Source organism: Xyrauchen texanus, chromosome 6, assembly GCF_025860055.1.
Source record: "Xyrauchen texanus isolate HMW12.3.18 chromosome 6, RBS_HiC_50CHRs, whole genome shotgun sequence".
Taxonomy (NCBI): Eukaryota; Metazoa; Chordata; class Actinopteri; order Cypriniformes; family Catostomidae; genus Xyrauchen; species Xyrauchen texanus.
Genome location: NC_068281.1, coordinates 28,657,594 through 28,678,679, shown reverse-complemented (window position 1 = coordinate 28,678,679; position 21,086 = coordinate 28,657,594). Strand labels below are relative to the sequence as shown.

Below are 21,086 nucleotides of genomic sequence, written 5' to 3'. Positions count from 1 at the left end.
AAGAGACCTGATTCAATGACAAATGGTTTGCTTGGATATCGTCTTGGACACACGGAAGGAGTCAAACCCAACTTTTTCTCTCATCAAGTAGTGAAAGGATATCGCTGCTGAACTTCTTTCTTTCTGAGCATTTACCAGCCAATAGCTATTAATAGACATTTTTAGTCACAGCTGGAAATTTGGTTGCAAATGCAAGCGATTTCCTCTCACTGTAGTAGAGGGTTGCACATAGAGTAAAAGATCGTTTTAAGAATCTATATCAAGCTCGTTCAAATGAAGATCGTGATGCATCAGAAAATCTAGATTTCACCTAGTCCTAATCAAAGTTGATAATACAGAATGATTGCAATTTGTCTCCTATCCACAGACAAATCTGGAGCATGATGTACTCAGTCGCCTCACGAGTCTCCAAGAAGGCCTCATTCCGAAGAAGAAGGCCGGAGCTGATGATGATCTTCACCGCATAAATGAGCTCATACAGGTGGGATCCACTGATCACTTTCAACAACTGATTGCTTTCAGTGTCAGTTTGATCCAAATTGCACCCAAAAATGGCAAACACTTTCCAAAATCACAAGCTCCAATCAGGTTGCCTGACTTGGCAATGTAAGTTCTGGTAGTAAGGCTGGACAGGTTTTTACCAGTCTGCCAAGAAGCAAATCTGCTTCTGGAGATCTTCTTTCCGGCAGAGTTTAGCTCCAACTTTAATAAAACACCCCCAAACTATCCAATCAAGGCTATTGAGTTCACTTAAAATAATAGGTGTGTTCAAGCAGGTTGCTACCAAACTCTACAGGAAGATCAATTTCCAGGAGCTTCTTTTTATCTATTCCTGAGGCATCACCACAACATTATCCACTTTCAGGCAGCCGATGAGCAGTGAAAATCCCATTTCTTTAGTAGAATACATGTGCTAGCCATCAAACATCCATGAATCGGGAATTATGACAGAATTTAACTAATTCCCTTACAACTCATTACACTGGGGTCCTCTTGTGAAAATTCAATTTTCGAGGCCCAATTGCATATTGGGGATAAAATCAGTGTAAAATTCTGGTTGTGTAATCCAAGTTGTACTCATAACTCCACTTTTTCTTTGCACAGGGCAACATGCAGCGCTGCAAGCTGGTGATTGACCAGATCACAGAAGCACGTGATACCATGTTGAAGGTTCTGGATCACAAGGAGCATGTCATGAAGCTGCTCAACAAGAATAGCAGCACCAAGAAGCTTAATAAGCTGAAGCGTAAAGACAGGGCATGAGACGGACAGGCTGAGCCACACTGATCTGGTGTAAGGAGAGCTCAGCCTGCAGGGCATGACCACAAAATGTCACAAACCCAAGCCTCCTGCTCCATGATCTTAAGCATGCAGACACACCGCCCTGCCTCACTGCTTGACATCTACCTGGAGAGATTTGGTTTGAGTCTACATCTAATAGCAAGACTGCTTGAATGTCATGTAAACAGAAAACATCTTTAACTGGCAAGCCCCTTCTCTGCCAGCACTCATAGACGCTAGGGAACTACAGTGTTAAGTTATATGATTACTGCAATATAAATCTTTTCCTGTATCTTCTCTGAAATATTAATGTCTGAATGTATCACTTGCAATCCAGAAGTCTTAAAAGGATAGTTCACCCGAAAATGTAAATTCAGTCATTTACTCTTATTTTGTTCCAAACTGTTGAACACAAGCATAGACATTAAGGAAAATCTCAGAGCTACTCTTTTCCATACAGTGATAGTCGATGTAAACCAGGGACAGCCTTGGTCACTTCCATTTTATGGAAAACAGCATGAGGGTGAATATAATATGACTGAATTTTCATTTGCGGTGAACAATCCATTTAACTCTGTAACAAATAGTTTATTTTAGGAAGTTCCATTTCAAAGTGAATAACACCACTGAACCACAGATATCAGTAAAAGCAATGCACATTTTCAAGTCTAATAGAGTATATTCATCAGTTTTTCAATTGGGTGCCTTGAATGGTAACGTGGTATTGACAGTTGTCTGTACTGTATTAAGCACTCAATTGCAATATTCTGTAATGGGTGTTCATCATATAGCAAGGTTCCCACTTTGTATTGTAAGTGCTTAAAACAATAAGAATTGAGAAGCCATAATGATACCATCCGTGGTGTCCTAAGTGAACAAAAAACTAAGAAGTATTTTACCATACATGTATTGAGGGATATGTTAAAGGTGCTTTGGTAAAATGGAGTATTGTGCCTTTCTTTGTGCCTCATATATATATATATATATATATATATATATATATATATATATATATATATATATATATATATATATATACATGGGTTTGGAATGATGTAGGTGGAGGATTGGCTAAATGTTGCCTGACTGTCTGAATCGTATATGTTCTTTAATTCATTCTCATGTTACTGCCTGTAGATTTGTGAGGAATGGTTCATGTATTATCAGTCTGGCAGGTTTATAAGTGCTGCTCCTGCTCTGGTTTCTGGGTTGTTTTTTGGTCTGGGGGATTTCACATATGCATTAAGGTTCGAATCATGTTCAGATCTGATATTTCAATCAAAAACTGAGAATTTGAAGAAATTTGATTGTGCATATGCACACAGTTATGTATCTTAAGTTCAACCGAAGTATAAGCCCTCTTTTTGTTTTTCTTAAAGTACAATATTATTTTTCCAGTTGTGTTGCTTGAAGCAGTGTCATTTGTGGCAAAGATAAAGCATTGTATACTGTTTGATCACTCATTGATTTCATATGAATGACATTGTTGCACTCCGCTTCTGAATTAAAGAGAATTTGTACACGTATTTGTGAATATCTCCCCCTCTATTTTAAAGGTGAAGATTGTAGTTTCTGCATCGCTAGCACAACCAAAAAAAAAAGAGCGACTTATTGAACAGATTTCATAAACATCCCACTGCTTCTAATGGTTGGGGAAAACAGGAAGCCCCGCCCCTAGCTTATACAATTGGTTTAGCCTGATTTTTAGATATCTGCATTTTAAGCTGAAATGCATGACAGAATTTTAACTTTGAAAAAAAGCTTCTACACGTCACCTTTAAGTATTTTGTAGCTTTTCCATTGAAAAACTCAAAGCGTTATTACAAAAAATCTCTGGTGCTGCTTAGTGTGTTTTGCCCCTCTTGATGTTACAAGGGCTTTTTATTAGTAAAATGAAAGCAAAATTATGTCTGTCTGGATGGCTTGGCAGTTGGAATTTAATGCTTTAAAATGAGTAATGGTTATCAGTTTGTAGGGTGTGATGGTATCATTTGTTTTTTCTAGGCACTTAATAATTTATCACCCCTTTCTCAAGTAATTTATTGCTCTCTAGAGTTAGCGAATAAGTTAGTAGTTCTGCTAGATTACTGTCCTATCTCCATGGATACAGGAAACACTGAAATAACAATTTACCTTACCGATTCCACAAACATTAATTAGATTTAGTGGTAGCTGAAAAACGGAAGCTTTGTTTACACTGTTAAAGGAGCTTGCTCCTTTATGGTTTTCAGGGCTCAAAACAAGTCTACCCTTGATGAAAAAAAGTGCTATTGTGTTAACAACTGCTGTGTACCTTGAAATCTGCTGGCTGCTCTCATATGTAATTGATTTGCTACATTATTGCCACTTATGACAACCACTGTTTATATAAAACACCCAGCCAATAGAACATTGCGGTGCTGTATCTGTTAATTAATGCTGACTGATTGTATACACTGTATTTTCTGTTTTACTGCTTAATAGCCACTGACTCAAATATTCAAGCTGGCCTCTGGTATCATCTGCCTCTGACGTGAGAAGTCCAAAAGCCACATTTTGTTCAAAGTCAAAGTTAATGGGTAGGTGATTCCTTTGATAAGGCATACAGCATTTCAGATTTCACATATTTAGTTCCCTTGAGCTACCAAAATCTGCACACTCTTGGTTTTAAAGTCCTTGCCTAAGTAGTGTTTTCTTCCTTTGTTGCAATTCAGCCCATTGGAACTAAAGGTGACAAGTTCCCACACTAACAATGATGTCCCTTCAGAGTGGTTGTTGGTGATTGTGCAAGATATACTTGCACGACGGAGCAAAGTCTGGAGACCATAAAGAGATGAGCAAAAGGTATGCTTCCTTGTTCCCATCATACAAGTGCAAGGTATGCTTCCTTGTTCCCATCATACAAGTGGGTGGAAACCTTACGACTGGACACGCATGTTTTTTAATATCTTGGAACCAGCCAGGGTGGTGTTTTGTCCCCAGGTACAGGAAAGGATTCCTAGGATTAGGCTTATATTGCATGCATTTCATTTTAGATAGATGCTTCTGATCCCAAAGGGATTATCCAAATGGTGATGTTAAAAAAGGTGTGTATCCATTTTATTATTCTTTAAATTCATAAAACATTTATTCAAATTTCTTGTTATCTCTTGTTAACATTTATTTTGAAGCAATGCCTTTCTTAAACTGTTTTGTGAGTAAAATTTTAGGTAGCTTTGAATTGGTAGTGTGATGTGTTTGGTTTTTAAATATAAATGAATGAATGAATTACTTTAGTAATTTAGTAAAAATATAGAAATATAGTTAACGTGAATCTGAATCTAGGGAGATCACATTTGGATTGACTCCAGTATTGGGGTCCCAATTGGAGCTTGCGTGAAGATTTCTGAAAATGGACACTATTATCTGCTCGATGATGATGGGGAGGTAAAAAGATCTGACTCGCAGTTACTGTTTTTATGGTACTTGGTGTATGTTGTACACTTGAAATACACTTGTCTAATTATCTACAGTTATGGAATAATACCGTATGGTCTAAAATTCCTCTAGTGAAAATGGTTTGCATTTTTTTTTTATTTGATATAAATTGTATAATTGCAAATTATATATATATATATATATATATAATATCAGCATAACAAAATTGTGTAAAAATCTGAATTAAAAAAATGTACATGAAGTTCATTATGTCCCCCTTTTGCTTCAATGACAAAACATGATATTACACTTCATTACTTTTATTTATTTTGCGTTATTCAAAGAAAAAATAAAATAAAATAAAATATATACTGGTTTTAAAACCCAGATAGTTAATAATTGATCCCATTTCCCCACTCTGTGGTAATCTATTGCTGTCTAGAATTAAACAAAAGGTCTCTGTACTCCATGAAGACTAATTACATTTATCTTAAATAAATAACACCACTTTCCTTATTGCTTAGACTTAAGTTCTAAGTGGTAGCTGAAATACTGAATTTTTGTTAACACCATTAGCTACGTGTGCCATTTATGGTTTTAAGTGCTCAAACAAGTGTTAATATGCAATCAATCTTCCAGGAAATAGAAGTGCTTTTGTTTTGACAATAAAGTTCTGAATCTCAGATTTTCAAAGTGGACGTTTTCAACCCAACTGTATATACAGTAATAACTTACACATGCTTGTGTTTTTGTGTTGTAAAAATTCTACACTGCTAAATAATCTAATGCATTGGCATGGTTTCCCAGGACCACTGTGTCTCAGAGGGGGAGAGCGCCAGTCTTAGGCCAATGCACCCCACTTCAGTGGAGGGTGTGGATAACATGATTAGACTGGGGGACCTCAGTGAAGCCGGCTTGCTCAGAAATCTGCTGGTGCGCCACAGACAGGGCATTATCTATGTGAGCGACCTTATTTTACACTTTAACAAAAATTATTAGATCTGATTAATGTCTTTGTAGGAGTTCGGTGTATATACAGTGCATCCGGAAAGTATTCAAAGCGCTTCACTTTTTCCACATTTTGTTATGTTACAGCCTTATTCCAAAATGGATTGAATTCATTATTTTCCTCAAAATTCTACAAACAATAACCCATAATGACAATGTGAAAGAAGTTTGTTTGAAATCTTTTGCAAATTTATTAAAAATATAAAACCACATGTACATAAGTATTTACAGCCTTTGCCATGACACTAAAAATTGAGCTCAGCTGCATCCTGTTTCCTCTGAACATCCTTGAGATGTTTCTACAACTTGATTGGTGTCCACCTGTGGTAAATTCAGTTGATTGGACATGATTTGGAAAGGAACACACCTGTCTATATAATGTCCCACAGTTAACAGTGCATGTCAGAGCACAAACCAAGCCATGTAGTCCAAGGAATTGTCTGTAGACCTCCGAGACAGGATTGTATCGAGGCAAAGATCTGGGGAATGGTACAGAAAACTTTCTACAACATTGAAGGTCCCAATGAGTGCAGGGGCCTCCATCATCCATAAATAGAAGAAATTTGGAACCACCAGGACTCTTCCTAGAGCTGGCCGCCCGGCCAAACTGAGCGATCGGGGGTGAAATTAGGGAGGGTGACCTAGAACCCGATGGTCACTCTGACAGAGCTCCAGCATTTCTCTGTGGGGAGAGGAGAACCTTCCAGAAGAACAACCATCTCTGCAGCACTCCACCAATCAGGCCTGTATGCAGAGTGGCCAGACGGAAGCCACTCCTCAGTAATAGGCACATGATAGCCCGCCTGGAGTTTGCCAAAAAGCACCTGAAGGACTCAAAATTATCTGGTCTGATAAAACAAAGATTGAACTATTTGGCCTGAATGGCAAGCGTCATGTCTAGAGGAAACCAGGCACCGCTCATCACCTGACCAATACAATCCCTACCGTGAAACATGTTGGTGGCAGCATCATGTGGGGATGTTTTTCAGCGGCAGGAACTGGCAGACTAGTCAGGATCGAGGGAACGATGAATGCAGCAATGTACAGAGACATCCGTGATGAAAACCTGCTCCAGAGCACTCTGGACCTCAGACTGGGGCAAAGATTCATCTTCCAAAAGGACAAAGACCCTAAGCACACAGCCAAGATAACAAAGGAGTGGCTACGGGACAACTCTGTGAATGTCCTTGAGTGGCTTTGCCAGAGCCCAGACTTGAACCTTATAGAACATCTCTGGAGAGATCTGAAAATGGATGTGCACCAACGCTCTCCATCAACCTGATGGAGCTTGAGAGGTCCTGCAAAGAAGAAAGGCCAAGCTTGTTGAAACATACACAAAAAGTCTTGTGGCTGTAATTGGTGCCAAGAGTGCTATTTTTTATAAATTTGCAAAGATTTCAAACAAAGGTCTTTCACGTTGTCATTATAGGGTATTGTTTGTAGAATTTTGAGGAAAATAATGAATTTAATCCATTTTGAAATAAGGCTGTAACATATCAAAATGTGGAAAAAGTGAAGGGCTGTGAATACTTTCCGGATAGTGTGCGTGTGCGTGTGCGTGTGCGTGTGCGTGTGTGTGTGTGTGTGTGTGTATATAAGCTATGGTTATATGTTGGTTAAATATTTGTATAAATATATTGTGTTTTCCCTGTGTGTGCTGCTCAGACTTATATTGGCTCTGTACTGGTGGCAGTGAATCCGTATCAGATGTTGCCCATCTACACAGCAGACCAGGTTCACCTTTATCATGGGCGTAAACTGGGCGAGATGCCACCGCACATTTTTGCCATTGCTGACAGTTGTTACTTCAACATGTGCCGCAATAAGCGCAACCAGTGCTGCATTATTAGGTGCATAATTATTATTTTCTTCTGACTGAGTATTGATTTCTTCTGACTGAATATTTTAATGCTTTAATTAATTTAAATGAATATTCCTTGTTCAATACAAGTTCAGTTCAATCTACAGCATTTTTAGAATGTTGATTACCAAAAAAAATAAATGTTTTAATAATATTGAGACTTATAATGGAAGTGAATGGGGTCAATCCTTAAACTTTAAAGTACTTGCTGTTTCAAAGGTATAGGCACAAGACATAATATGCATGTTAACATGCTTTTAGTGTGATTGATCGCTTACTAACCTTTTCTGTGTTAAGTTATATCCAATTTTTACAACTTCTTGTAAAATGTTGTCATGATGATGTAATGCTGTTAATCTTAAAATGACAGTAAAAATATTTTAATCAACTTTACAGCTCAAATCAAACACATGTTGAAACAGAAGAATATAAGTGCTTTCATAAAATTATAAGCTTCACATTTCTGCCTGAAACCCTCCAAAACTTGGCCCCTTTCACTTCCATTGTAAGCCTCACTGATGTTTTATTTTATTTTTTTAAATCAAGGGATGATAAATTTTTTTTTTTTTTTTTTTTTTGTGGTAATCAACATTATGCTGCAAATACTGTCCATTGAGCTTAACTTGTATTGAACCTGGAATATTAATTTAAGTAAAGAGTGTTTTTATTTTCCTTTTCCTTTTTGACATGTTGGACTTATTCAGACTTATTCATTATAAGGGGGACTGGGGCTAGCTGTCGAATTAATTATATGAATGACATTGTTTTTTTCAATTTGAAGTTGGACAACATAATTAACAAAAATGATTCTAATATAAGACGGTTTTGAACAAGGTGTTTAAAGCCAACACACAAAACCACTGCTAGAGAAACATATTTGTGTAATTGGACTTTTGACTCTAAACCTTATACTTACTGAGATATAGCCCTTGTGACAACTGTAACAACTACTCCAATCTCCACTGCAGTGTATAAATATTAATTGACTAACCTTTTTGAATACTAGTGATGGTTGTGATGTGAAAGTTGTAGTTTTCATTGCAGATTTCATGAATCATCTGTTGATTTAATAACACTGCTGTTTCTGTGTCAATGAAACAACATTCATATTTACCAAGGGATTTAAATCAAATTGTTTTTCAAATGAGGCACAATAAAATCACAACCAAACTCAAGCTAATAATAATAAATAAATAATAAACGCATCGGTTTGTGCCAGTGGAGAATCAGGTGCAGGAAAGACAGAGAGCACTAAACTCATCCTGCAGTTCTTGGCCGCTGTGAGCGGACAACACTCCTGGATAGAGCAGCAGATTATACAGGCCAACCCTGTCCTGGAGGGTAACTATGTGTTTAGTTTTGATCATCAGATGTTATACACCAAGTATTTTTAGTCTGTTCCATGGAAAGCTGTCTCACTCATGTCTATCCACACAGCCTTTGGGAATGCCAAAACCATACGGAATGATAACTCCAGTCGCTTTGGGAAATATGTGGAGATCTTCTTTAATAAAGATGGTGTTATAGAGGGAGCTCACATGGAGCAGTACCTGCTGGAAAAGTCTCGTGTCTGTCATCAGGTGAGACTACACTTGACCAACTATATCACAAGAGTTCTTGATTGACAGGCTTTTTTCATGTGCTCCAATGATTGATTAGTCTAAAAAGTCTGAAAGTGCCTGTGAGTATATTTGTAAAGTGTGATAAATACTGTAATAAGTCTTAGTAGTAATATTTAGAGTAAAAATCAAATTGATTTTCAGACAACTATTAGCATCAAATAAACAAAAACTCAAGTGGTGCTAACCTTTTTATTATTTTTATTATTATTTCAAGGCACCTCATGAAAGGAACTATCACATTTTCTATTGCCTGTTATCTGGGATGCCAGAAGAACAAAAGAAAATTCTGTCTTTTGCTGATGCATCTCAGTTCAAGTATCTGACAGAGGTGAGCATTTCATTTTAGGCTTAGTCATTCAGAAATCAGATATATCAGACACTGATAATCATTGACTGTACATCAAGTACAATAACAGCCTCCCCTGATGGTTGTCTCAGGGTGATTGTTTGCATTGTGATGGTCGGGAAGATGCTGATGAGTTCCAACGGATCCGTGCTGCTCTAAAGATCCTCGCCTTCTCAGATAAGGACTGCTGGGAAATCTTCAAATTACTCGCTGCCATCCTGCACATGGGCAATACTGACTTTCAAGGTCTGTTACTATATTCTTGTCTACTGTAATGCCATAAACTATAGTTATTGTTGGTAATAGTTAATATAATAATACCATATTATGATAATACCATAAATAAAAGTGATTTGAATTGTTTTGATTCTTTTTTTAGGCACTATAATGAATAATATGGACAGTTGTAACGTCCTGTCATCTGATCATTTTTCCATCACCGCCAATTTGTTGGAGGTACAGACAAATTTCCCTTCAGAACTATATTTTGTTTGTTTATCTATTTTTTAGACTTACTGTTTTCACTTCTGAAAAAAAATAGATAAATTCCAGCCTGGTCAAGCTTGTTAGGCTGGTCTGTTGTGAAGGTTTTAGGGGGGGTCTGAGCACTTGACCTGCTAAACCAATAGTTAAGCACCAGCTTGGGCATGGAGACCATGTAGACTAGCTGGAAACCAGCTAAAACTGGCAAACCAGCCATTTTCTTAATGTAATCAGATATATGGCTGATGCTTTTTCATGTCACTTTGTAGGTGGATAAGGCCGATCTTGATAATAGTCTTACCCATCGCTCCTTTATGACAAACAGAGAGAAAGTCACTAAACCTCTCAGTTCAGAGCAGGCCACAGACTCCAGAGATGCTTTTGCCAAGGTACCCGACAAGATAGGATCAAGTATAAGCTAATATCACCATGTTTATATATTCAGCCTCCTTAATGCTCATTAACTTTATTGTAAATTGCAATTTTTTAATGTTTGTACAATTCCCTGTCAGGCCATGTATGGAAGGTTATTTTTGTGGGTATTTTCGAAAGTGAACAGCGCTATTCACAAGCCCCAGATAGATGATTCCTCTTACATACGCAAGTCCATTGGTCTGCTAGACATTTTTGGCTTTGAGAATTTCAATAAGAACAGGTGAGTGTATAGTATCTGATGACTAAACACATTTATTTTATTCTGTGTATATTTTTAAGTTAAAATACTTTTTCCTATCCCTGCTTAATATGCAAATAGAACTGTAAGTAAGTTGTAGCTTAATTTCCCCTGAAATATGAGTACACTGTGGCTCTATGGGGCTATCAAAATAATGCTCTGATAATATGAGCAGACATACCATCCTAACTTCATAACATTGATTTAAGTTTGTGGCAGGACTATCATTTTAAGTGACTAACTGCACATATGGGGAGAGTATGTTCTATTCAGAAGTTATCATCTCTATGCCCTATTCCCTTTGAAGACTTTACCGTCCATTGTGAGAGCTTTAGTTTAGTTTAGGGCTCAAAAATATGTGTAAATAAGTCATTTGAAGCTTACTTTTTAAGTCATTTCTAATGGAAATTACCTTTTGAAGCCACCTAACTGCATGACTATAATGATTGTTCTCCCTTCAAAGTGCCCTCCGAAGGCCTCATTTATGCCATTTGGAAGACAGTAAATCTTATATTTGAAATTCCTTTTGTTGACAGTAGTGGCACAGATATTACATACTAAGACTTTAAAAGAAAGATTTGTCCTTTAAAAATGTAATGATGAAATTTGTGTGGTGGTTTAGTTTTGAGCAGCTGTGCATTAATTATGCCAACGAGCAGCTGCAGCAGTTCTTTGTGAGGCACATCTTTAAACTGGAGCAGGACGAGTACAGTAAAGAAGGGATTTTGTGGAAGCGCATTGCCTTCGCTGACAACCAGAAAACCCTGGACCTGCTGGCTGTTAAACCTCTCAACATACTGGCTCTGATTGATGAGGAAAGCCACTTCCCTAAGGTTAGCTTAACATGGCAACATGTCTGGTGGTTTCTATGCTTCTGGACATTTTGCCTGTTTTACAAATCTGTGTTATTCTCCTTTCATTGCAGGGTACCGATGCAACTATGTTAAACAAAATGAACCAAGAACACAATGGGAACACCCTTTATATCCCATCCAAGAACAACCACAGCATGAATTTTGGGGTTCAGCACTTTGCTGGAGAGGTTTATTATGATTGCAAAGGTACAAATCCTTATTGAACACCTTAGTCATCATGATATGTATCGTGATGTGAATTGCCCCAACAGTTGTTTGAGAAATCACGTTAGTACTTCAGTCTGTGAATTTCCTGGACTAAAAGAGATTTAATTTGTCAGGTTTTCTGGAGAAGAACAGAGATGCCCTGAGCATGGACATCATGGATCTGATTCGGAAATCTTCTAACAAGTTGCTCAGACAGATCTTTGAGACTGAGCAGAATAAAAACAACACCAAGCCATCTAAAAAGATGAACCAAATCATCATAACACCAAAGAGCTCATTACGGGTATGAGACAGTTATACAGATATACTTACTTGTTGCGTTAAACAATGACAATTATTTTGCAATAAATAGTTTGTCTCTCATGTTGCGCAGCAAGTAAATGATTCAAGGAGGCAGATATCGACCCTGAGTGTTCAGTTCCGTCAATCTCTGGATACTCTGATGAAGTCTCTATCTCTCTGCCAGCCCTTTTTCGTACGCTGTTTCAAACCAAATGACAAAAAAATGTCCAAGGTATTAGCTTCAATCTCCTTTGTTACATATCCTATATTGTGTATCCATCAGAAAACTCTCTATGTCTTGTTTATTCTTCTTTATCTTTCTTTTTCAGGCTTTTGATAGGGAACTCTGCATGCAGCAACTTCGCTATTCTGGGATGATGGAGACCATTAGAATACGCAAGTTAGGATATCCCATCCGCCACAGCTTTAAAGAGTTTCTGCACCGCTATCGTGTGTTGCTGAAGACCGTAGACTGTGACCCAAACACTGTAGGGGACAATATGATTATTCACAGATGTGGTGATCCACAAAATACTTGAATTAGTCTATAAAGTGATAGACACCTTATTCAACTACAAATCAAGAACTAAGTAACCTTAATGTGTTGGCTCCAGGAACAAAATATGATGTTGATCCAGGCTAATGTCCTACTTGGATAAATCATGTTGTACATCTAAGAATTTGTATCTTCTATGTAATATAACTGCACATACATATGTTAAATGTATAAGTGCAATAATTACTACTATAATGAATGCTATGTGTTAATCAGGAATCTGCTGCCAAGTGCTGTGAAGCCATCTGCAGGGCTGTAATCAAAGACGAAGATGACTGGAAGATTGGCAAAACCAAGATCTTTTTAAGGGTACCTCAGGCATAATTTTCTTTAGTGTATTATAGTGTATCATCTGGTATGCCTCCTTTGGTTTGCTTTAGTGACAACAACAGAATTTGTGTAAAACGTGATGATTGAGCATAATTGTTTGCGTTTACATGGTCAATGTCTTAAAATATGTTTATTTGATTAATGACTTAAAAGTAGTGCAGAACATTAAATATTTCTTCTTAATTTGACATTATATTGTTTCTTTGTTTTTTCATGTTTGTTTGTTTGTTTGTTGTTTTCATTTATGTTGTGGTTTAAAGTATGCTCTTGTTTCCCTCTTTCTACCTCTGGCAGGATTTTCACGACTCCTTCCTAGAATTGGAGAGAGAGCAAGAGCTTTACAAAAAGGCACTTATCATTCAGAGAGTGATGCTCGCCCATAAAGACAGGTTCATTCCCCATTGTCTCTTTTCTTTGTCCAAGTCTTAAGTATGTAGTTGACTGGTAAAATGTTGTAAGCTAAGTCATCCTCCATTCACATACAGAGAGAGATTTGTGAAGAAGAAGAGGGCAGCTCTGGTTTTTCAGAAGTGTTGGCGTGGCCACAGAGACCGGACAGAGTTTTTGAAAGTGAGTTATGCAAAAAAATCATTGAATAGCAATAAAAGTTAGTTTGGCATCTTTGAAGATTGCCTTTTGATAATAATACATTTCTCACACTGTTTAGCTCAAGCAAGGATTTGCTCGGCTACAGGCGAAAGTGCGCAGTCGCCAACTTCATATGCAGTATAAAAGCAGATGTGCTGCAGCCATCACTCTGCAGACACAGACACGCGGGTATCTAGCAAGAAAAGACCTGAAATGTAAAAGAGATGCAGTGATACTATTGCAGGCACAGACCAGAGGACTGCTGGCCAGGAAAACTGTCACAAAAATGAAAATGGATGTGAGTTTATGGTGGAGTGGAGTAGTGCAGACACTATTCGGCTTTGTAGTAGGCCTAATTTTATGTGTTTTCATGTCTTATTTTCCCTGCTCAAAAATAAATAAATAAAGAAAATGAAACAAAAACCGATAAAGCCAGGCTTGGGTGGTTTGTAGGGCTAAGCTGGTGATATGCTGATCTAGCTGGTCTCCCAGTTGGTGTTTAGCTGGTTGGCCATGACCAGCTGCAAAGTGCCCAAATCCCCTCTAAAACCATCAAAGCAAACCAGCCTAATCAGCGTTGCCATGCTGCTCTAAACCTTTACTTTCAGTAGGGTTTTTTATTATTTAATTTGCTCAATGTTGTTTTGAAGAACTTGTTGATGTCCTGTGCTGTCCTTGTGATGCTTAATTTGACTACTGACATTTCCACTAGGCTTGTTATTGTTTTATATACTTCATTTTTATACTAGGTTAGCATTCATTCTCTTGTCCTGTTTCAGGCCTTCTTGACTGCCCAGGAAAAAGAGGCTCAGGAATTGGCTGCATTGGAGCTCCAGCAACGCCTAGAGGAAGTGCTCAGGCACAACGAGGAGGCTGCCAAATCTCAGATTGAGGATGATGACGAAATACTGGAGAATATCTTTGGCTTCCTACCCAGTGCCGTTGGAGGACAAGAGGGCCAGGCACCTGAGGGCTTTGAGGTAAGAATCATCATTATATCAGAAAATGGAAATCGGACACCTATTTGACGAGAACAAGCAGCATGCTACAGATAACGTCCAGATAAGATTAGTTGTTAATTGGGTCATTTGATATACTATACAACATTAAATTTTGTGTATTAGAGTCAATTGCATTAGTAGCCATAAAAGTATTCACAATACAAGAAATTAATAATGCATTTGCAACCAGTGAACATACTGTATGCAAGTCGTGTTCAAAGAGATGCTGCTTAAAGGCTACTACTGCTAGGATAATGCTAACTTGGTATGATTTGTTCCCAATATTCCTCTCCATGTGTAGGATCTTGAGACAGAACCAGTGAAATTGGAAGAGGTTGAACTGATAGAAAATCCTGTGAGGGAATCCATTTCAACCATTCCTGTGATACCATTTCAACTGGACACCAGCGAAGAGGATCAAAAGGAGGAGGAAACTGATGAGTTCAAATTCTCTATATTTGCATCTTTGAACTTCCAAGGATCTTCTAACCACTCACACATCGGACAGAGATTACGTCAACCCTTGCTATATCATGAGGATGAGGGAGATGCCCTTGTATGTGTTTTTTTTAACTTAAGTTAAATAATAAGTTCATAAGTTATTATGTAATACTTGGGGTGGGTCAGTTGCAATAAAATGTTACATTCTGCCTTAAGTTCCATGGAAGAAAAAAGTAATATGGGTTTAAAACAAAATTATGACAGAAATTTGTTTTTTGGATTAACAAAACCTTTTAATTTCTCTGTAATTTTTACATCTCTGTCTTGTTTCCATTGAATGTACTTCTTGACTGACAGTTATTTTTTTTTATTACCCATCTCTCCAATCTCTTTTTCCTCTTCTCCAGGCCTGTTTGACAGTGTGGTGGATAATACTAAGATTTATGGGAGATCTTCCGGAGCCGAAGCAAGAACGTATGTCTGCTATATCTGACCCCATCCAGAGGAACCTTGGTCAGAGACAAGCACGAAGACTCAGTAACCTTGTTGGATTAGATCAGGTAAACAACTGAGATGCCATTAGACACTTGCCTTCTTTCACTCTGCAGCTACCAGAAGCTCACCCTCTAACCTCATTGCCTTGTAATTGCAGAAAATTTTGAGAAAAAAAAATAAGCAACAGAAAGGAACTGGGACTAGGAGGAGAAAACACTCAACCATACCAGAAGAAGAGGTTAGATGAGATTTACAACTGCTCTAGAGTAAAACAACAGTCAATATTACTTGCCAAAACTCATAAAACTATTGTTAAGTTGTTCCAAAGATTTAGGTTCCTACTAACCATTCTGCTGAAATTTGCAGGCAGAAGAAGAACCAACACCTAAAATGCAGACTGTTGAGGAAGAAGAGGATGTGCTGTTTGGAGAAGGACCAACTTTTGATCGCCCAATGACACCCTTGGAGAAATTACACATTATTGTGGGATATGCCATTGTTCGACAAGATATAAGGTTAAGATCAATGATCTGTTGATGGGTTTGACCAAGGGTCATTTACATTCTTCACAATGTGTGATATATTGCATTACTCAAAGAGATGAATTTAGAATGTATTATTTTTTTTATTTATTTACTTATAAAATAATAAATTGTTTTGGTTTTCAGAGATGAAATCTACTGTCAGATCTGTAAGCAGTTAACTGACAATAGGAGCCAGAAAAGTATTAACAGAGGCTGGGTCCTTCTGTCCATCTGTCTGGGTATTTTTCCCCCTACTGAGAGACTCACTATGGTAAGACATATCTTAATGGGTTAGTTCCCTCAAAAGTTACATTTCTGCCATTATTTACACACTCTCGTATTTTAATATATATAATAATTATTAATATAATAATAATGCAATTAATCATGCCCCTTGTTAATGTGTTATGCTATGCTACACAATGCTCACCAAAAACGTTTTGTCACAGTATTTGCAGAGTTTTATACGGCACGGGCCAATTGAATATTCCTCCTACTGTGCAGAGAGATTGCGGAGGACTTTAACCAATGGAGAAAGAAATGAACCACCATGCTGGATTGAACTACAGGTAGGCAAATCCCTTTGATTGAAGTGATTGGGAATTCTTCCCTCTCCCTAAAAATTACCTAAACATGACCTGCCTTTCTTTCCTGAAACTGCAAGGCTGTGGAGACCAAGAACCCTGTGGCAGTGGCTGTGGGTCTGATGGATGGCAGAAGCATCAGCCTCTCTGTGGACTCAGCCAGTACTTCTGCAGAGGTGTGCAATACAATCATCCAGAAAATAAACCTGCAGGATACCTACGGCTTTTCACTATATGCTGCAATGAATGAGAAGGTTTGTAACTTGTAGTTCCTATAGGCTTCAATAAGGATCTTCACTTGTAAAAACATGAATGATACCTCATGCAAGCTTGTTGAGGAGAGGTGTTCTGATTCTTTTCTAATCAATTGGACTTAAAATGTGTGCATGGTGGACAATGACATGGATGAAAATTGCAATAGATTTCCAATGTAGGAGGGACCCAAGCCAGATAGAGAAATCACAAAATCACTGAGTCTTGGGGGACCACAATATCAGAATACCCTTGTAACCACCTACCAGCCACCCAGAACACACTAACAACCACTCAAAACACTATGTAGTAAAAGTCTAGTTTCTATTAAAATGCAATACATAGACATTATTTGAATGCCAACATTCATCAGTCAAATAACAAAGGACACTGCATTATTTTCTGTAAAGCTGCTTTGAACTGATGTGTGTTGTGAAAAGGGCTATGCAAATTTGAATGACTTTTATTTCTAAATAGCTGTTTTTATAAACATTTATAATCATTTATAATGTATATAACATTTATAATCAATGTGCTTGGAATCTGAAGCAACTTCAGGGGAGTGGTACCTCTAGTGTCGACACTTCAAAATAACTCTCACGAAATAAAATTTTTCCTCTTGTAACACTGGTCTGGCTGCAGATGTGGTCTCTTGGCAGTGGCAGTCAGCACGTTTTGGATGCTGTGTCTATGTGCGAGCAGGAAGAGAAGAGGCAGGGGAGAGAGGAACAGCATGCTCCTTGGCGCCTCTACTTCCGCAAAGAGATCTTCAGTCCATGGCATAACAGTTCAGATGACCTCATCAGCACAGACCTCATCTACAGACAGATCATCCATGGGCTCAAACATGGAGACTATCAATCTGATAAGGTCAGCCAGCCTCTCCTTGCGCTTGAACCTTTCACACATTTTATAAGTTATAGGCAGGGTGTCTGTCAAAAATTCAAAATTGTCAGTCAATATGGGTTTTTCAAAAGCAAATTGTTCAAAGTTTTCATTCCCCAAAATTAAAACTTGTCATCATTTACTTACTTTCTTCTCTCTAAGTACTTTCTTTTTGAATAAATTCTGACAGAATTTTCATTTTGGGGTGAAAAATCCCTTTAAATATTTACATTTGTTCCCCAATCTTCAACATTCGGTTACATTGTTGGTGAATACAGCTAGACCCATTAGAGACACCAGTATATACAATGAAGACCAGGAGTCAAAGTTGAATTTCAGTCAGTAGAGAGAGAGAGAGTTTTCTGAAGACAAAGTTCTCTACATTTCCAAAGTCAGAAGAAAGAAACAGAAAATGAGTTAAGGATCAAATCCTCGAACAAGCGTAGAAAACAGGAACAACAGTACTTATGCACTAGGTGTATGAAAATAAATTGACATCAACTCTACCCCCAATATTTATAATAGTGATCTACTGATATGTAGTTTTTCTATGGTTGATTATTAAATTATTATATTTGGTCCCCCCAATCCTGAATACAGTATGTGTATTTACTTGGCCATACTTGGGATTAGTTACAACACAATAATTCGAGAAATCTTATAAACATGTTGTTCTGTGCCACTATGTAAATTGCAAGATTCAGAGCTGCGTCATTGATTATCTTTCAACACAAGTAGTGAGCAAGTATCATAAAGGTTGCAAGTTCATCATAAATCTAAGAGGGCTCTTCTCCTTTCAGATTACAGTTGCGTTCAGTTACTTGGTTAAGTCACATGACTCAAAACTCCAAACAATCCCTGCAATGACATCATTAGACAGAACAACAGAGGGGCTATCATTCCCTCAAGGTTGAGTCAGGCCTCACTGTATCACAGGACTATGCCAGTTAGATCAAAACATGACGATCAATTCATTACATTTTTATTTCACCTCTAGTGGCAATTGTTATACTGTAGAACCAATCCATTTGATCTGTAAAATTCCACAGAGGATCTTGGAGGAATGAAAAAAAGAAATAGGAAGAGATTAACATAATGTTTTTTTGAGATAACGATAGCTCCAAAAATAACTATTGGCACAGATTAATCCATAAAATCGATATATCAGTCTACCTCTAGTACATTAGTGACCAAGAACTCAAACACAATGTAACTCTAAGTTTTATAAACTGATATTTGATCATAATATGAAAGCTAAATGAATAAGCACCGTTACTGCATTCCTGACATGGGCCAGACCCTCAGACACCCCTCACTGGTCAAATACATAAATGACCTGTAACATTTATGATTATAAACATAACCTGAATAAGTGTACTTGATTAAGGAGACCGTGATTACCTGTTGTTTACCTATATTCTTGATCTAGGAGGATGATTATGTGCAGCTTGCAGCCAAACATTACTATATACAGCATGGCTCCGACAACAGTTTGGAAACGGCACAGAAAATTGTTTATGAGTGTATGAACTTAAGTCTAATTGAGAACAAGTCTTTGGCGAAACTGGTACAACTGGTCAACTCGGCGCACACACAGGTATATTCAAATGCATTCATAAACAACAGTGTTTGTCATTAGATAAAAGTTGAAATCCCAATACTCAAAAACTTACTTGGAGAACAAAGCAGTAATATTGCATGATTTCTCAGGGTCCTTACATAAACACGACTATGCCTACTGACAATGTGAAGGCTGAGGTTGTCCAATATGCACGCAACAACTGGCCAATCTATTTCTCCAAGTTATTTGAGGCTTCCGTGATTTCAGGTAAAAAGCTCTTTTCCATGCGAAATGCTTTTGATTTAATTTTTCACTGTTGTATTGTATTTCAGTTATTTTAAGTTACTGTGAAGCTCTGAATTATTGTGTTCAGGTCTGCCATTGCCTCAAGACCAGTTTGTGGTAGTCGTGAACTGGAATGGGGTCTCCTTCCAGGATGGGAAAGAACCTGCATTTCTGCACCTTTCATACCCAGAAGTGTCAAAAATCGAAATGCATAGGTTAAAAATCCCATTTTCTGCAAAAACTATATGTAGATACACCTGAGTTTCCATGAAACATGACAGCTTGAGATAGTATTTCTGCAGAGTTAAACCATCTCACTTTTCCTTCTTGTTAATTTCCCTCATTTACTTTCTCCTACAGTGAGGACAAGTCTGTTGGAATTGTGAGTTTGACGACTCCAAGGGGGGAGTATGAGCTGAGGATTGTGAAGGCAAAGGAGTTGGTGGAGCTGGTCAACATGTTCCTCTCAGGGCTTAAGGAGAGATCTGTGTACGCTGTGGCAATGCAGGACCAAGGCAAACAAGGTGCTGCTTTCACAGTGATTATCAACTGACCAACAAACATACATTTTCCATCTAGTATTCTAATTTATATTAAATTTGTATGAATGGTCAATGGGGCCTTTTAAAGATGGTCGCACACCGAATGAGAAGTGTCACGGCACGTCACGGCTAGGACATGGCACAGGTATCAATCAAAGGGCACATTGATGCGGTTCAGGTGGCATACAGTACACACAAATGTCACCAAGGTTTTTCCCTTATTCAAGAATGAACAACGCTACAGTAAATAATCTATGTCCTTTGATAATGATTTGGGTCGAATTTAATGGAGTTGCTCTCTGTGGCTTGGCATATATTTGAGCTGCCTCCGGAGTGTAGCTGGGCGCTACTGACAGATGCTGAGCGGTGGCGCTGTGGATGCCTTCACTGAACATAGTTGTTTTGAATTTTAGAACACTGCATGTCATCTGCCAGACGTGTCTGATGTGTGACCCCCAAAAGATTTAAATGCCCCATAAAAACACATTTTAAGTCCATTTCTATTAGATTTGAGGCCGTCTACACCGATCAGCCACAACATTAAAACCACTTGTCTAATATTGTGTATGTTCTCCTTGTGCCACAAAAAGAGCACCAGCCCACGCTATTCTTCTCACAACAATAGTACAGAACGGTTATCTGAGTTACCATAGACTTTGTCATTTCGAACCAGTCTGGCCATTCTTTGTTGACCTCTCTTATCAACAAGGCATTTCCATCCACAGAACTGCCGCTCACTGGATGTTTTTTGTTTTTGGCACCATTCTGAGTAAATTATAGAGACCGTTGTGTGTGAAAATCCCAGAAGATCAGCAATTATAGAAATACTCAAACCAGCTCATCAGGCACCAACAATCATGCCACAGTCCAAATCACTGAGATACATTTTTTTCCCCATTCTGATTGTTGATGTAAATATTAACTGAATATCCTGACCCATATCTGGATGATTTTATGCACTGTACAGCTGCCACAAGATTGGCTGTTTAGATATGCCTTGTTGATGAG

At 37.9% G+C, this 21,086-nt stretch overlaps 2 protein-coding genes across 5 annotated transcripts in view; both read left to right on the top strand.

Moving 5' to 3' along the window:
- The window catches only part of LOC127645199 (histone deacetylase complex subunit SAP130-like), a 40,671-nt gene extending 38,389 nt beyond the window's left edge, over positions 1-2,282 (top strand). For 3 of the 4 annotated variants that reach the window (XM_052128737.1, XM_052128736.1, XM_052128738.1), the window contains 2 exons: positions 368-481; positions 1,105-2,282. In XM_052128737.1, the coding sequence (XP_051984697.1) occupies positions 368-481; positions 1,105-1,263 (273 nt within the window). In that variant the 3' untranslated portion in view covers positions 1,264-2,282. The remainder of the gene's footprint in view (positions 1-367; positions 482-1,104) is intronic. The other variant, XM_052128739.1, reaches the window with a different exon arrangement.
- A 1,811-nt stretch (positions 2,283-4,093) lies between these two features.
- Positions 4,094-21,086, top strand: part of LOC127645694 (unconventional myosin-VIIb-like) — a 30,192-nt gene continuing 13,199 nt past the window's right edge. The window contains exons 1-33 of the mRNA XM_052129369.1: positions 4,094-4,138; positions 4,585-4,686; positions 5,485-5,637; positions 7,351-7,535; positions 8,766-8,887; positions 8,984-9,126; positions 9,383-9,496; positions 9,607-9,760; positions 9,894-9,970; positions 10,267-10,386; positions 10,510-10,652; positions 11,293-11,503; positions 11,596-11,731; positions 11,866-12,035; positions 12,126-12,266; positions 12,364-12,522; positions 12,807-12,899; positions 13,215-13,309; positions 13,406-13,490; positions 13,588-13,806; positions 14,288-14,488; positions 14,811-15,065; positions 15,358-15,510; positions 15,603-15,683; positions 15,812-15,960; positions 16,114-16,240; positions 16,419-16,538; positions 16,634-16,807; positions 17,448-17,675; positions 19,120-19,287; positions 19,401-19,518; positions 19,625-19,751; positions 19,897-20,060. Of these exons, the coding sequence (XP_051985329.1) occupies positions 4,094-4,138; positions 4,585-4,686; positions 5,485-5,637; positions 7,351-7,535; positions 8,766-8,887; positions 8,984-9,126; positions 9,383-9,496; positions 9,607-9,760; positions 9,894-9,970; positions 10,267-10,386; positions 10,510-10,652; positions 11,293-11,503; positions 11,596-11,731; positions 11,866-12,035; positions 12,126-12,266; positions 12,364-12,522; positions 12,807-12,899; positions 13,215-13,309; positions 13,406-13,490; positions 13,588-13,806; positions 14,288-14,488; positions 14,811-15,065; positions 15,358-15,510; positions 15,603-15,683; positions 15,812-15,960; positions 16,114-16,240; positions 16,419-16,538; positions 16,634-16,807; positions 17,448-17,675; positions 19,120-19,287; positions 19,401-19,518; positions 19,625-19,751; positions 19,897-20,060 (4,732 nt within the window). The remainder of the gene's footprint in view (positions 4,139-4,584; positions 4,687-5,484; positions 5,638-7,350; positions 7,536-8,765; positions 8,888-8,983; positions 9,127-9,382; positions 9,497-9,606; positions 9,761-9,893; positions 9,971-10,266; positions 10,387-10,509; positions 10,653-11,292; positions 11,504-11,595; positions 11,732-11,865; positions 12,036-12,125; positions 12,267-12,363; positions 12,523-12,806; positions 12,900-13,214; positions 13,310-13,405; positions 13,491-13,587; positions 13,807-14,287; positions 14,489-14,810; positions 15,066-15,357; positions 15,511-15,602; positions 15,684-15,811; positions 15,961-16,113; positions 16,241-16,418; positions 16,539-16,633; positions 16,808-17,447; positions 17,676-19,119; positions 19,288-19,400; positions 19,519-19,624; positions 19,752-19,896; positions 20,061-21,086) is intronic.